Source organism: Wolffia australiana, chromosome 5 (assembly GCF_029677425.1).
Source record: "Wolffia australiana isolate 7733 chromosome 5, ASM2967742v1".
NCBI lineage: Eukaryota > Viridiplantae > Streptophyta > Magnoliopsida > Alismatales > Araceae > Wolffia > Wolffia australiana.
The window spans coordinates 9713408-9728177 of NC_135839.1; the positions used below are offsets into that span (position 1 = coordinate 9713408).

At 43.9% G+C, this 14770-nt stretch overlaps 1 protein-coding gene and 1 pseudogene across 2 annotated transcripts; both read right to left on the reverse strand.

Moving 5' to 3' along the window:
• Positions 1-1072: 1072 nt before the first annotated feature.
• LOC144703020 (putative LRR receptor-like serine/threonine-protein kinase At1g53430) lies at positions 1073-14248 on the reverse strand. Of its 2 annotated transcripts, XM_078575092.1 has the most exons (26): positions 14186-14248; positions 14032-14105; positions 13538-13659; positions 12921-13122; positions 12764-12835; positions 12577-12645; positions 12414-12485; positions 12249-12320; positions 12027-12098; positions 11866-11937; positions 11710-11781; positions 11559-11630; positions 11402-11473; positions 10814-10885; positions 10674-10739; positions 10545-10610; positions 10425-10463; positions 10297-10346; positions 9825-10198; positions 9315-9510; positions 9084-9233; positions 3143-3261; positions 2829-3039; positions 2488-2725; positions 1676-1826; positions 1073-1583 (listed from the first exon to the last, which is right to left on the reverse strand). In XM_078575092.1, exons 3-26 carry the CDS (start codon positions 13647-13649, stop codon positions 1188-1190), a joined length of 3087 nt encoding a protein of 1028 aa, XP_078431218.1. In that variant the 5' UTR covers positions 13650-13659; positions 14032-14105; positions 14186-14248; the 3' UTR covers positions 1073-1187. The 2 variants fall into 2 exon arrangements, with proteins under 2 accessions (XP_078431218.1, XP_078431219.1); XM_078575093.1 differs by lacking the exon at positions 14186-14248 and having other exon boundaries at positions 13760-14100.
• On the reverse strand, positions 14190-14734 carry LOC144703392 (putative LRR receptor-like serine/threonine-protein kinase At1g53440 pseudogene; annotated as a pseudogene).
• Positions 14735-14770: the final 36 nt, after the last annotated feature.

The window sequence follows — 14770 nt, forward strand, 5'->3', positions numbered from 1 at the left end:
CTTACTATTAAACATATCAATATATATGTAATTAAGCTATTGGACCTGTATCTCTCATCCATGCGCATAATATTAACCATTGTTAAGTTAATTAATCAATATTCAATTAAGCAGAATAGGTTGAAATCGTAGGAGTATTAATATTTAAATGAGATATTTATTTGATCAGCCTAGCCCAAAAGGCATTCGACTTTGTAAACTCGAAGTCTAGGTTGGGAAGGACAACAGTCTAGAACACATTATTCCTGAATACAGCCGTTTTACAGTGTTGTGGTATTTTATTGTTTTCTTCTCTCATTTTCCTCCATATGAAAAAATGTGTCCGAAAAATAAACTGATATCAAGACCTTGGACATCGATATCCAGATATCAATCTTTTGTAAGGATTTCAATAGCCAATACCGGTATCCGTCGTATCCTGATCCCAGCGATACATTTCTCAACATCTGTTATCCGGCAGATATTCAATATCCATCCACAATCTGGCATCTAAAATCGTCTTGATTTCATCCGGATATCACATATTGGTCGCCCGATATCAGTTATTGGATGGAGGCATTTATTGCATTGGGTTTCAATGGGGCACACGAGTTGTCTTCAGAGCAGGCTGCATTTAGTTTGGGGGCTCAAGCAGATTTATTGATTGACTGGGTGTTCGAAGACAAAAACTAGGAGCTTATGGCTTGGAAAGGTTGAGTTGAGCAGGAACTACATATCTGTGAGTAGGCGTGGTAGTTCTGTTCTTTTTGTGCGAATTGTTCGTTCTGTTTGGTTTTCCGAACAGAACAAAATCGAATTCAAACAGAACATTGCACAGCCCGTTTGCGGTTCTTTTGTTCGCTTTGTGCTAGTTTTGTGCGAAGTACGAATTTTTGCGAATGTCAAATTTTTTCGTTAAAAAAAAGAACAGAACAAAGAACAAGGCCCTGTGCGGTTCTTTTGTGCGAATAATTGTTCGTTCCAAACGAGCAGAACAGAACAACCACGTCTATTTGTGAATGACCAATTCAATCTCCATTAGTACTGTCCCACACGCCGACATATCATTAGTTTATATAGATATAAACCAGAATGAGAAAAACCAACCATCACAAAATTGTTGTCCTTGAATTACAGACGGAACAAAGGGGGAGACGCGCCCCGTCGTAATAGAAGCCTCTGACCATCAACAGAATGCATGCGATGGTTCATGCACGAAGCTCGTTCGTGACGTCGAGGAGAGGGGCTTCGGAACAATGCGAATGCTCGTAGTCGTTGATGGTGTCCAATGACATGGAAGACTGTGCCCATGGCCCATCCATGGATATGACCTGGCTCTGACCATCTTGGGAGAGCTTCTGGAAGGACTTGAACCTGAGCTCCATGCTCTCAGTGCGCGTGATCTTCATGACTGGGACCTCAACTTCTGCGTGCCCCTCGAGCATCGAAACGACGGCCGACATAGCCGGTCGGAGCGAAGGCGACGGGTTGGTACAGACTAGAGCGAGGTTCAGCATCTGCTGTGCCTCCTCCATTGAGAAGTTTCTCCCTAGAGCTGGATCCACCAGCTCTAGTAGAGCACCCTTCTCTTGCAGTACATAGGCCTATAATTATTTTACTTTTAAAAAATCAGTTTCAAAAATAAAAATTCAGTAAAAAAATGCATGATTATTTTTTAAAAAGTTTCGGTTCTTACCCAGTCTAGAAGGTAGATGAAGTCCTCTTTGGGGCGGCAGTTTGCATTGCTTTTTCCACTCACAATTTCAAGAGCGACAACACCAAAGCTGTAGACGTCTGCTTTATCTGTGAGGTAGCCCCTCATGGCATACTCTGGAGCCATGTACCCCCTGAAGAAAAATATGATAGAAAATATTTAAGTCAACATTAGACCCTAAACTATGAATTAAAAAATAATCGTACGCTGAATCCCAAATGAATAACAAATATATCTTTCTAAAGTGGATAAGGTGTAAGTTGCAGCTACTAGGATTTTGAAAGTGGATTGCAGGAAGACACTGAACACAACAAGATAACAAATAATCAGAAAGAAATAGGTAATCTGGATTAAAACCAACAAATTGAAAATTCGTGCGCTTAAATGTACATACGCACCTTATTGAATCCACAAATAAAAACATATTTACTAGAGATAAAAAAACATGAGAGACTCAAAATTGAAAGAAAGAATAATGAGCTCAATCTGAAGTGATAGAATAAGAGAATAGAGATAGAGATAGATATAGATAGAGACAGATAGATTTTGAGAAAGATATAGAGATAGAGACAGAGATAGATATTGAGATAGATATAGAGATAGAGACAGAGATAGATATTGAGATGGATATAGAGATAGAGACAGAGATAGATATAGAGATAGAGATAGAGATAGAGATAGAGATAGAGATAGAGATAGAGATAGAGATAGAGATAGAGATAGATATTGAGATAGAGAGAGAGAGGGAGAAATTATAAGCTCAATGTGACGCGATTGGATCAGAGATTGCTTACATGGTTCCCGCAATCCTGGTGCTGATATGAGTATTCTCCTCTTCGTCCAGTTTAGCGAGACCAAAATCAGATATTTTTGCATTCAAATGTTTGTCTAGAAGAACATTCGTAGCTTTGATATCTCTGTGTACTATCTTTAGCCTTGACTCTTCATGAAGGTAGGCCAGACCCCTCGCAATTCCAATGCAAATTTTACGCCTTGTTGACCAATCGAGTTCCAATCGTAATCCCTCAGGGCCTATTAATTTTAGAAAACCGTAAGATTATCATCACAAAAACAATGGAATAGTTGAAAGAGCTAATCCACTGGAAATCAAAACAGAAAGTGTAACGTTGGTTACCAAACAGGGCGCGCGCAAGGCTGTTGTTTTCCATGTATTCATATATCAGCAGCAATTGATTCCCTTCGATGCAGCACCCATGAAGTTTAACCAGGTTGGGATGTTGTAAGGCCGATATCATGCCTATCTCGTTGACAAACTCCCGGTTCCCTTGCTTCGACTTGGACGAAAGCTGCTTGACTGCAATAGCTGAGCCATCTGGGAAGATCCCCTGAGAGTTTCCACATTATGTAGATTTATTTAAGTTCTGCTTATCCTGTGTGGCAAATATTTGGATAATAACAGTTAATTTTAAAAATATATTTAGAACTGACCTTGTAAACCGGCCCAAAACCACCTTCGCCAATCTTATTCTCCGGGTCAAAATTATTAGTTGCTGCTTTAATCTGTTTCAAACTGAAGCCGCCCGTAGGTAAATCTATCCCTTTAAACTCTGTGGGTTAAACAAATGGCAAAGTAGTCAGTAGAATAAAATGATTCCCACAATATGTCAGAGGTAAAAGTTGTTTTCAAGCAACTTTACCTCTCCTAAAGATACAAACTGTGGACATTGCGTATTTTATGTTATCTGCATGTTATTCCCTAATATAACCCTATTAGGGTTATCCCTATAAAGACTTGTATCTTTCCTTTGGAATCGGTGTGTGTGGGTTGTTTTTCTGTTCACATGGTATCAGAGCTCCAAACCTAGATTCGACCTGGGTTGAGCTACCAATTCCACCGCCGGAGCTTCTTCCTCCACCGTCTGCACCGTCGGATCGCCGGATCCTCTTACGCCATCGGACTCCCAGCGGCTTCCGGCGGCTTCTTCACCTTCCGCGGCCTTTTTCACCTTCCGCATCGACTCCTGGCGGCTTCTTTAGAGCAGCTCGGTACGCGGACGCTCCGCATCGGCGGGTTCTTTATTTTTCGGCATCGGCAGCTTCTTTCTCATCGCAAGACTTGTGTCGGCAACTTATCGTCTTCGCCTGGAATATTTCCTTGCGCAAGACTTGTTTCGGGATTTCCTCGTGCGACTTCTCTCTTCGGGAGTCTCACCTTCCTCGACGGTCTACCCTTGACTGTCTTCGGGAGTCGACTCCACTTCCTTAATCCTCTCCACTTGTGGTCTTCTCAGTGGTCTCCTGCTGTGGTCGTGTTCAGACTTTGCTTTGCGATGAGCATGGAGACCCCTGAGACTGTCGAAGCACAGGCCTCAGATGTGACACCAGCCAGTTCTGTCCGGTCGCCTCCTGCCCCAGGGTCGTCTCCTGAGCTGGGGAATCGGTCTAATACCTCTGGACCGTTTTCTCTGCCCAAGATGCCTCCAGATGGGGTGTTTACTGGCTTCAATTTGCTCCAATGGCGCCAGTACATTCAGATTACTCTCAAAGGTCGTCTGATGCGTCATTTGCTTGAAGATGGACCACCCCGGACAGATTCCAAGTACTACGACTGGCTGGATGTTGAAGGGGTTTTTCACCGTTGGCTACTGGATAGTATTTCGCCCACCATTAAGGGTGAATTCTTGTCTCTCGAGTCGGCTCGGGCAGTGTGGGAAGCTGCTCTTGAAAGTCACTCCAAGAAGCATAACATTGCCACATTGTATGAGCTCGTGCATCGGGCTGCCAACTTGCGCCAAGGGGACAGATCTATTATGGAGTATAGCACCGAACTTATGTCCTTATGGAATGAGATCGATCATTACATGCCACCTGATCCTCATTCTGTGGACCGAAAGTACACTCTTCAGCTCCGGGTCTTCCAGTTCCTTATGGGACTTAACCCCGAGTATGAATCTCTCCGTGCTCAACTTATTCACCGGGAGAAAGAGCTTACTTTCAAAGATGCGCTCCGTAGTGCTCGGATTGAAGAATCCCGTTTCCGGCAAACTCAAACCACGGGTTCGGCACTTGCTGTCCAGTCGTCCACCTCTACTCGACCTCCAATGACACCTATTTCCACTGGCGGTGGTGTTCCCACTCGGACTGAGGACTCTCCTAAAAATGACCCTTCGCTCTTCTATAATTACTGCAAGAAGCGAGGTCCCTCGAAGGAGACATGTTTTAAGCTTCAACGAAAGAGACTGCAACAAAGCAATCTTGCTACTGTCGCATCTTCTGCGAGCCAAGTGCCCCAGCCTGGTCAAGTACCTATGCCGTATGGTCTTCTACCAACCAACGCCTCACCTTCGAGCTTCACCCCTGAGGAAATGGAACGTCTCTGGCGGTTGCTTGATCCACCCGTCGTGGGCTCGTGTTCCTTAGCCCACGCAGGTACGTCCACCGTTCTTCCTATTCCCTTGTCATCCTCTCGGCATTCTACTTCATCCTCAACCTGGCTTCTTGACTCGGGTGCCACTGCTCACATGACACCCAATCCTCGCCATTTCTTGACCTATGAACCTGTTTCTGGTTTTTCCAAAGTCAAAACTGCATCTGGTGATCTCCTCACTGTCGCCGGAATTGGACGTGTCGCTCTTTCACATACTTTACATCTTCCTAAAGTCCTTCATGTTCCTCGCCTGGCTCACCATCTTCTCTCTTTATCCAGTCTTGTTCGTGATCTAAACCAGGCCATTACCTTCACCCCTAATACCTGTTTTTACCGTGATAAGGTGTCGGGGAGGATGATTTCCATTGTTGAGGAGCGTGAGGGCCTCTACCTTGTTCGACCCCCGTCGTCTTCTCACTCTGTTGCTGCTGCGGCTGTTTCCCTTTCGGCGTCCCATAAACGTTTGTGGCTTCTCCATCGACGTCTTGGCCACCCATCTTTTCACACTCTTTACCATTTATTTCCTAAACTCTTTCACAGTCATTCTGTTGATCGCTTTGTTTGTGACGCTTGTCGAATTTCTAAACATCATCGTACGACGTATCCTATCTCTTCTTCTCACTCTACGTCTCCATTCTCTCTTATTCATACCGATGTATGGGGACCAGCTCCTGTCCACAGCGCCTCTGGAGCTCGGTGGTTATGCATTTTTATTGATGATGCCACTCGCTTCACGTGGACCTATCTATTAAAACATAAATCCGACATATCCCTTGTGATCCCTCAGTTCTACTCTCTTATCCACACCCAATTCTCTACTCCCATTCGTCGCTTCCGCTCCGACAATGCTAGAGACTATGTCAATTCTACGTTAACCACGTTCTTTCAACATAAAGGCATTATCCATGAAACCACTTGCCCATACACCCCCCAGCAGAATGGTGTTGCCGAACGCAAATTCCGTCACATTTTTGATACCACTCGCAGTCTTCTATTTCATATGCATGTGCCCAATTATTTCTGGGGCGAAGCCTGTCTTACCGCCATTCATCTCCTCAATCGTCTCCCGTCTCGGGCGCTTGCTCATTCTACTCACATTGACCGTCTCCAGCAATCCTTTCCAACTCTTTCCCTTCTCACCAATCTTCTCCCACGTGTTTTTGGGTGTGTTTGTTTTGTCCCTAATCATGCTCTTGGTCGTAACAAACTCGCTCCTCGTGCTCTCCAATGTGTCTTCGTCGGCTACTCTCCCACCCAAAAGGGCTATCGGTGTTATCATCCGCCCTCTCGTCGCTTCATTGTTACCAAGGATGCCACCTTCGACGAATTCACTCTGTATTATCCTTCTTCTTCTTCTTCTCCCGACTCCACTTCCTTAATCCCACCGTCGGATCCTCTTGAATTTCTTATTTTTCCCCCGCTCCTCCGGCCCCCTCCCCAAAACCCTCCTTCCTTGCCAGTCCCATCTGAAGGTGAACCTCCAGCTCCCACCGTGGATCTGTCATCCTCTGTTCCTGCTCCCTCTTCGGCTTCTCCGCTTAATCCACTCACCCCGGGGATCCCTCCTCCGACCTATCTCTTCCTCCTCGTGCTCCTTTCCCTCGACACCAATGCCCTCCTGAAAAACGGTACGGTCTCACACTCGCTCGTCACAAATCTCGTGCCACTTCCACTCCTCCTTTACCCTCCTCCTCCTCCACTACTCCAGAACATTCCCCCTTAACCCTCGTCTCTTCTACTCGCCCCTCGCCCTTATATCCCTTAACCGCTTTCGTATCCTCCCATCGTCTCTCCCCATCCTTCCATGCTCTTCTCACCTCCCTTGACTCCATCTCCCTTCCGAAGACGGTGGACGTTGCCCTATCGCTTCCTCATTGGCGTCGGGCTATGGAGGAGGAGCTTCACGCACTCGCTCTCATTGATACATGGGATCTGGTTCCGCTTCCACCGGGCAAGCACTTGGTTGGCAGTCGTTGGGTTTATGCTGTGAAGCAACATTCTGATGTCTCCATTGAACGGCACAAGGCTCGTGTTGTGGCGCAGGGTTTTACACAGAAATATGGCATTGATTATCAAGAAACGTTTGCTCCTGTGGCTAAGATGAATACTGTCTGAATTCTCTTGGCCTTGGCTGCCGACCGTGGCTGGACCTTGCAACAGTACGATGTCAAGAATGCTTTTCTTCATGGTGCCTTGACTGAGGAGATCTATATGGCTCTACCTCCTGGGTATGCCTCATTAGTTCCATCAACCTCGAGTTCGGTTGTCTTCCGCTTGAAGAAAGCTTTATACGGCTTGAAGCAATCTCCTCGTGCTTGGTTTGGCCGGTTCACTATGGCCATGCAGACCCGTGGATATCGCCAGTGTAATGGCGACAACACTCTCTTCTACCATCATTCCACGTCAGGGGGAGTTGCTATCCTTCTTGTCTACGTGGATGACATTATTATTATGGGTGATGATAAGGAAACTATCGCCCAGCTGGCTGCTTATCTGTCCTCGGAGTTTGCTATTCGTCATCTTGGTCCGTTACGGTATTTCCTTGGGATTGAAGTGGCTTACTCGTCCAGTGGAATTTTCATCTGTCAGCATAAGTACACGATGGACCTTCTTTCTGAGCTTGGCAAGGAGGACTCCAAGCCTATCTCGACTCCAATTGATGCAAATCATCGACTTGGTGTTGATGAAAATGAAACTCTTGCTGAGCCCGGACAGTATCGCAGACTGGTGGGAAGACTGCTTTATCTCACTCACACTCGCCCCGACATCGCGTACTCAGTGGGTGTACTTAGTCAATTTATGCAAAATCCTCGAATGAGCCATCTACATGCTGCACATCGCCTTCTCCGTTATTTGAAGGGGACGATTGGCCGTGGACTTCTGTTCCGCCGTCATAGTGGTCTTCGACTCGAGGTATATACCGATGCGGATTATGCAGGTTCGGTGGTTGATCGCCGGTCTACCTCCGGGTACTGCACCTTCTTGGGAGGTAATCTTATTACTTGGAGGAGCAAGAAGCAGACGGTGGTCTCTCGATCCAGTGCTGAAGCTGAGTTCCGTACATTAGCGCATGGCCTTTGTGAAGCACTTTGGATCACCCAGCTCCTCAGTGAGCTACGGTGTCCAGTTCCTTCCCCTGTTCAGCTGTTCTGTGACAACAAATCAGCTATCAGCATCGCTCATGATCCCGTCCAGCATGATCGCACAAAGCACATCGAAATCGATCGACATTTCATTAAAGAGAAGCTGGAGTCGGGAAAATTCTGTATGCCAAATGTACCGTCAGCAGATCAGCTTGCGGACATCTTCACCAAAGGGCTTCATGCCCCGAGGTTTGAGGAGCTCTGTGTCAAGCTGGGTGTGGAAAACATCCACGCCCCAGCTTGAGGGGGAGTGTGGACATTGCGTATTTTATGTTATCTGCATGTTATTCCCTAATATAACCCTATTAGGGTTATCCCTATAAAGACTTGTATCTTTCCTTTGGAATCGGTGTGTGTGGGTTGTTTTTTCTGTTCACACAAACAATTGTCACCTCAACTAGGATTCAAAAGCATGCCATCGCAGTTGAGCAGGAGTTTTGAAAGCATGTTAAGACAACGAATGACTCTATTTCATTATATTATTCAAAACATGTGAAACCAAAATTGTCATATTGGGAGGCATGTGGCTCTTTGTGCACTTAATCATAAGTAAAATGAGATGCTAAAAACTGGGACAGAAAAGAATAAATAATTTAACACGAAGCTCTGTTATCCTGTCAGTTGCAAATAATCAGCTACTAAATTACCATAAATTCCTTCAATTTATCTTTGACACAGCGTAAGAGATTTAAACTCTAAAAATTCCAAACCCAACAAACATCACAAAGGGCTGGAGAAATTATTCTACAGGAATTAAAAATTAGAATAACTATGATATTATGTTCCCAGCAAATGAAATTTGATGCATAGGTAAGCATTTTTTCGTACACCACACTGAATAAATCGAACTACATCTCACCATCGTTTTCAATTGATTTTCTTCGCCGGTAAAGAAACCATATATCTCCCACGATCAATAGCATCACCAAGACAGACGATGAAACAGCTATACCAATAATGGCGCCAACAGATAATCTCTCGTTTTCCTTGAAGATACGGGGTGTAAAATCTGTAACGATAACAGATATTTAATCAGATCTAAGATTATGATTAAAAACAGGGGCGCAGAAACAAGAGGTGACATGCGTACTTGGAGTCACTGAAATAGCTGAGATAAGAGGGCCATAGACACCTCTATATGGAATAGAATTCGTCCCTTTACCAGACCACTCAAAGTGAATCTCCAACGTTCCATTCTCCACAAGGGCAGTAAAATTCTTGAGAACTTTTTTTAAAATGCCATTAGCTTCTTCTACAATGTTAAAATCTGTCAAAACCTTCTTTCCCTGTTTCAGTATAGAGCTCATCAAGACAAGACTCGGTAACGGAATTATGCACGTTGCAACCCAACAATGGAGAACATAAAACTCATTTCTAACCATAAAAGCACTCGCAATGACTGAAAAACAATCAAATACCACCAACATATGCAGAAGCACAAGAAAAAAAAATTACAAGCCAAGCGGCCACAAAGTGATGAAGATACTGAAAGTACATGATGCGATGACTTGAAACTTTGGGGTTGCTAAAACATTTTTAGAAAATTATAGGCTTTCACGGCAAAAAAAGAGAATTTTCAAGACCAACGCTTCAGACTGACCTGGATTGATACATCAAACAAGCGTCTTCCAAGATTGCCGAAGGTCTTCCCAGGAGTGAAAATTATCTCAGCAAAATGCAATTGTAAAGTATAGTTTCCTGGTTGCAAACATAAACCATAGTATTTGAGGGAGAGAGGACTCAAACGAGCCTGAATGTACAACTTTGGATCTGGAATTTCCAACACTGAAGTATTTTCTGCCACAAATGGTAAACTATTTCCGCCAATAAAGTTCCCAGTACTGCTATAGGCCCACTTTCCACTGTTTGAACGATAAAAGTTGGATGTTCCTTCTAGTGATGCGTCAGGTTCAAATTCTTTCCCATCTACAATGACACTTTGACGTCCTCCACAGTTTATGAAAATCTCATAATCTGAAAAAAATTCAAAACATTCACGTTCAAGCTAATGAAATAGAGTAAGATAATTTCCAGAGCAAAGTTTTTGGCCCAGACGGAATGCAAATACGCACTTTTTGGTGTTCCGTCACACGGAAGGCCTTTTCTTAAACATGATGCAATCCTGAGAAGGTAAATGAAGCGGATGACAAAAAGATCTCATTTTAACAGAATATCAATGTGAAGGACATCCGAAACTTACTTGTTACTCGTTGTTGATGAAAAACTCGAAACAAAATTTCTGAGCGATAGACAAATCAAAGTCAGTTTCATAAATAACACGAATTTTGTGCAGACCAGACACAGGCAAAGCATGTTTTACCGAGATTCTTGATCACAGTTGGGTGGGGCAGAAGAAAGATCCGTGAACGAGTTGTAAGAAATATCTCTGAGGACATCGAGATTTTGTTACTTCTAATACAAATAAAAAAATCGTGGATAAGGAACTTACATGCTATCTCTGCTTCTCATAATCCAATTTGGTATTGATCCCGTAAGGTTGTTCTTTGTAAGATACCTAATTTACATAAAAAAGATAAATATCCCATATAGCATACAAAACATTGAGGAAATGGAGCCCTCGTCACTTACATGATGCTCAACTTCTTGAGATCCGCAAAGCTACTCGGTATTTGTCCTGTCAAGTTGTTAAAGCTCAGATCCCTGGCAAAGAACATGAAAACAAATTATTTCATGATCATAAGAAAAAGGTAGTCATATATCATCCCGTAAGGTTGATCTTCTTTATGGTTTCAAAAAAAAAAAAATCTTCCAGCCTGAGATGGATGACAAACAATAAAATTGATGCAAATAACTACTGAAACATGAACGAGTTATCAAAAAACAAGAAATCACTAGTTTTCCTGAAAACTTCTTGAGTCCCAAAGGGTAAGGCTTTCGGGTTTCAGAGTTTAGGACATTGGATTTAGAGTTTAGTGTGTAAGGTTTAAGGTCTACAGTTTAGGCTTAAAGGTCTTTGGTTCAACTTTTAGAGTTTAAAGTTTCGGTTTTATGGTTTACGGATTAGCTTTTACTGTTAAGGATTAAGGGTCTATAGCTCCTCCTCCGATCCTAAAACTGGAATCTTGATAGGGCATAGCTATTACCAAAAAAAAAGGAATTAAAAATAGCATGATAACGGGAAGAGACTAAATGTCAGAAGTGAAAAAAATGACTTACAGAGATTGCAGTTGAGTAAATCGGCCGATGTAGTCGGGGATGGCACCGGATAAAGAGCAATTTCGGAGAATCCTGTCGTTATACAGCAGAGAAATCTACGTAAATAAACTGAACAAAGTTGATTATCAAATTTGAGAAAAAAAAGAGTGTCTTATACAGATTTTTCAGGTTCATCATCTTCTCGAGGGGTGGGAAGCTACCACCCGGGTTTTTAAGATCAGAAATTCTCCTATAATCAAAACGCAGAGGGTTTGATGGCCATCACGATAACATTCAGTAGCTTAGCAATTGGATAAACCGGCTCTTACAACTGAGTTAAACCATGAAGCAATGAGAACTCTGACGGAAATGGACCCTCCATTAAAGTTCCTTGCAAGTCACTGCAGCATTCAAATATCTTATCATGAACGGTATTGTTCCATCATAGATTTTTTATAATGAATATGGAGGTTATATGAACTGACAATCTGTCTAATTTCGTCCAGTTTCCAATGAAGCTCGGGATCGGCCCAGAAATCCCAGTCCCATCCAGCCTCCTGCAACATAGCATCGATCGTGCACCATCAGAACTAATGGAAAATATAGTCGATCGAAGATTTGAATAGATCTTAGAGCCAAAACTTACACATCTGTCAAGTTCTTCAGATTGCTTAGCGTCTCTGGAAGCTCACCCAAGAAATTGTTGCTCGAAAGAAGACTAGAAAATGAGATTTCACTATTTTAAAATCCAAATGCGACTTTTGTCATTCAACCCACAGTTTCCTTTCCTTTTCTTTTGTTTCATAAAGCAAGGAAACGAATCATGACTCTACAACACACAGAAATGCGCAATAAGCAGGGGCCTTACAGTCTGTTCAAGTTCGTCAAAGTCCCAAGACTTGGAGGAAGAGGACCTTCGAGCTGATTGCCCTCCAAAAAACTGAAAAGGAAAACACAACCCCAGAACCATGAGTCATAAGATACGGATGAGATGGTTCACGAAATTTCTGCCCCAAAGATACAGTATCATTACAGAAATTCAAGAGTTTTCATGTTTCCAATCTCCTTTGGAATGGTGCCTGTCACACGATTCGCCAGAAGGATTCTGCGACACATAATAATGATGCCCTCTTAAGATCTATTGCCCCAAAAAACGATGTGGATTCGATTAGGACAGGGGTTATTGCGGTCCTTACAAGTTTCGCAGCGGAAGCGACGTCCAGCTAAGTGGTATGGTGCCATTGATGAAGTTTCGAGAAATATCGCTGCTCGATTCCACATGATCAAGAGCGAACATAGATTGAGAGCGGAAATATTAATTCCTCCGAATTCAGATGATAAAATCCCACGAAAATTTGAAATTTAGTTCACGAACGGACGGACATGTGTGATAGACGACTGAGATTACTCAACTCCGGAGGCAACACTCCCGACAGATTCGCGCCCTTGATCTCTCTGAGAATGTCGCAAAGGAGAAAAATCATCAGCCAGAGCAACGATGAGCGAAGAAGAAAGATGATGGTGATCAGAATCAACTTACATGCCGATAACGTGGAGGACAGTGATGTTGGCGGTAACCTTCGTGGTCAGGTTCGTCAACGTCTCGTTGAATTGCCCGCAGGTAACGTTGTGTATGTACGGATCCTTGTTTATCATAGCCCACTCGGTGCAAGGATTTAAACTGAAGTTCCACAACGTCTCTGGTATCTTAAGTTTATCTCTGATCGTCTTGAGCGCCTCGACTGTTACAAACGCAGCATTCTCGGATTCAGGAGATAACAAAGCTTTATTTTCTTTGAAAGTTTCATGGAACCCGATAACAGAAGACGCACGAGCAAAACGCGAAGAACATAAGACCAAGAGTCAGACAAGAGAAAGAACATCAATGCAGAAGAGAATCAGGAAGACGAAAAGCAGACGGAGAGGATGAAGAAGGAACCAGCGACGGATTTGAATTTAGTCAAAACAAGGGGGAGAAAGCAGGTCGTATAAAGATGAATAACAGGTAAAGAAGCAGGAGAATCTGATAGAGTAATTGCGGAAGAAAAAGGCAGCGGCAGAATAAGAAGAATATGATGATTATCATTATGATGATGGATGACGAAGGAGAAGAAAAACCAGGAAAGGAGCAAAAAAAAATGAAGAAAACGTTTAAACCTTCAAAAGTCGGGAGGCGCTGAGCGTGAGCTCCCCGGCCATGGAGCGAGCAGATGGAGGGGGCAAGGGCGAGAAGGAAGAACAGGAGCAGCTGCTGATGACGAGCTCTCATTTCTTCTAACCTGGGACGAACAAAGAAGAAGCAGGATGAACCTAAAATGCAACCAAGTTATAACAGCGACGTCCCCACGCAATTCTACTCAGCGAAAGAAGCCACCGAACTGCTCCAGCCTGAGAATCCCTCGGCTTTTGACCTTTTTAGTGTTTCCAGAACGCGCCGGCAGTTAGAGGGGAAAACTCGACCACGTCGTCACCCGGTTTCATGATGATCGCAGCACGCGGACGTTGACTTTTAACCCGTTGACCAGCCCTTCTCTGGCTACATTCATCATCTCTGCCGGCTGATCTCCCTTTTGTCAATGGGCCTCCAGTTTTTTCTTTTTTTAATTTGTGAAATGAACATAAAAAATAATAAAACGTACAGAATTCTACACCTTTCGGACTTATCAGAAATGGGCCTCGCGATCTCATCATCCGAGCGTTGACTTTAGGCTCTCCGTTAGATTAGCTGGCAAAAATTGCATCAGAAAAAAAATTAATTAACTCGAAATTCGGAAAACTGAAGGGGGAGATGAACAAGAGACTCACCGGATCACGCGCTGCTTCCCCGCGTGGATTCGCTGGTCGACGGGTGGAGATGGCCGTTCTTCGTTTGGCTGTCGGAAGATAATTTCTTGAGGGCGCAGGCTATCCAATCCTGGTCCGGCGGAGTTCCTCTCGACGGCGTGGGAACGTCGATCTCGCCGGTGAGCATTCTCGCCACTGCCGACATCGCCGGTCTCGTCGTGGGTGCAGGATTAGCGCAGAGGAGGGCCACGTTAAGCAGTCTCTGCGCCTCTTCCCGAGGGTAATCTGGGCCTAAGCTCGGGTCCACCACCTCTAGTAGCCGTCCTTCCTCAAGAAGCAAAAACGCCTGAAAATTCCACGACAATCAATCAAAATCGAAAAAAAAAAATTAAAAATTCGTGTTTTCGAAGTGAATTCGGAGTTTACCCAGTCCAGAAAGTAAAGAAAAGCCTCGCTTGGGGGGTAGCAAGTGTTCTTCTTTCCGCTGACCACTTCCAGGACGACCACTCCAAAGCTATATACATCTGCTTTATCCGTCAAGTATCCCCGAGTAGCATATTCTGGAGCCATGTAACCTCTGAGAGAACGGAGTTTTTATGATCAAAT

Bases quoted from the DNA above. Each gene is read 5' to 3' on its own strand.
- LOC144703020 (XM_078575092.1), bottom strand. From the start codon at position 13,649: ATGAGAGCTCGTCATCAGCAGCTGCTCCTGTTCTTCCTTCTCGCCCTT. The intron at 11,938-12,026 runs GTAAGTTTTGGC...GCTATGTTGCAG, and splicing joins CTGAAGAACTTGACAGATGT to GAGGCTGGATGGGACTGGGA. The intron at 3,262-9,083 runs GTGAGATGTAGT...TTTAACCCACAG, and splicing joins AAAATCAATTGAAAACGATG to AGTTTAAAGGGATAGATTTA.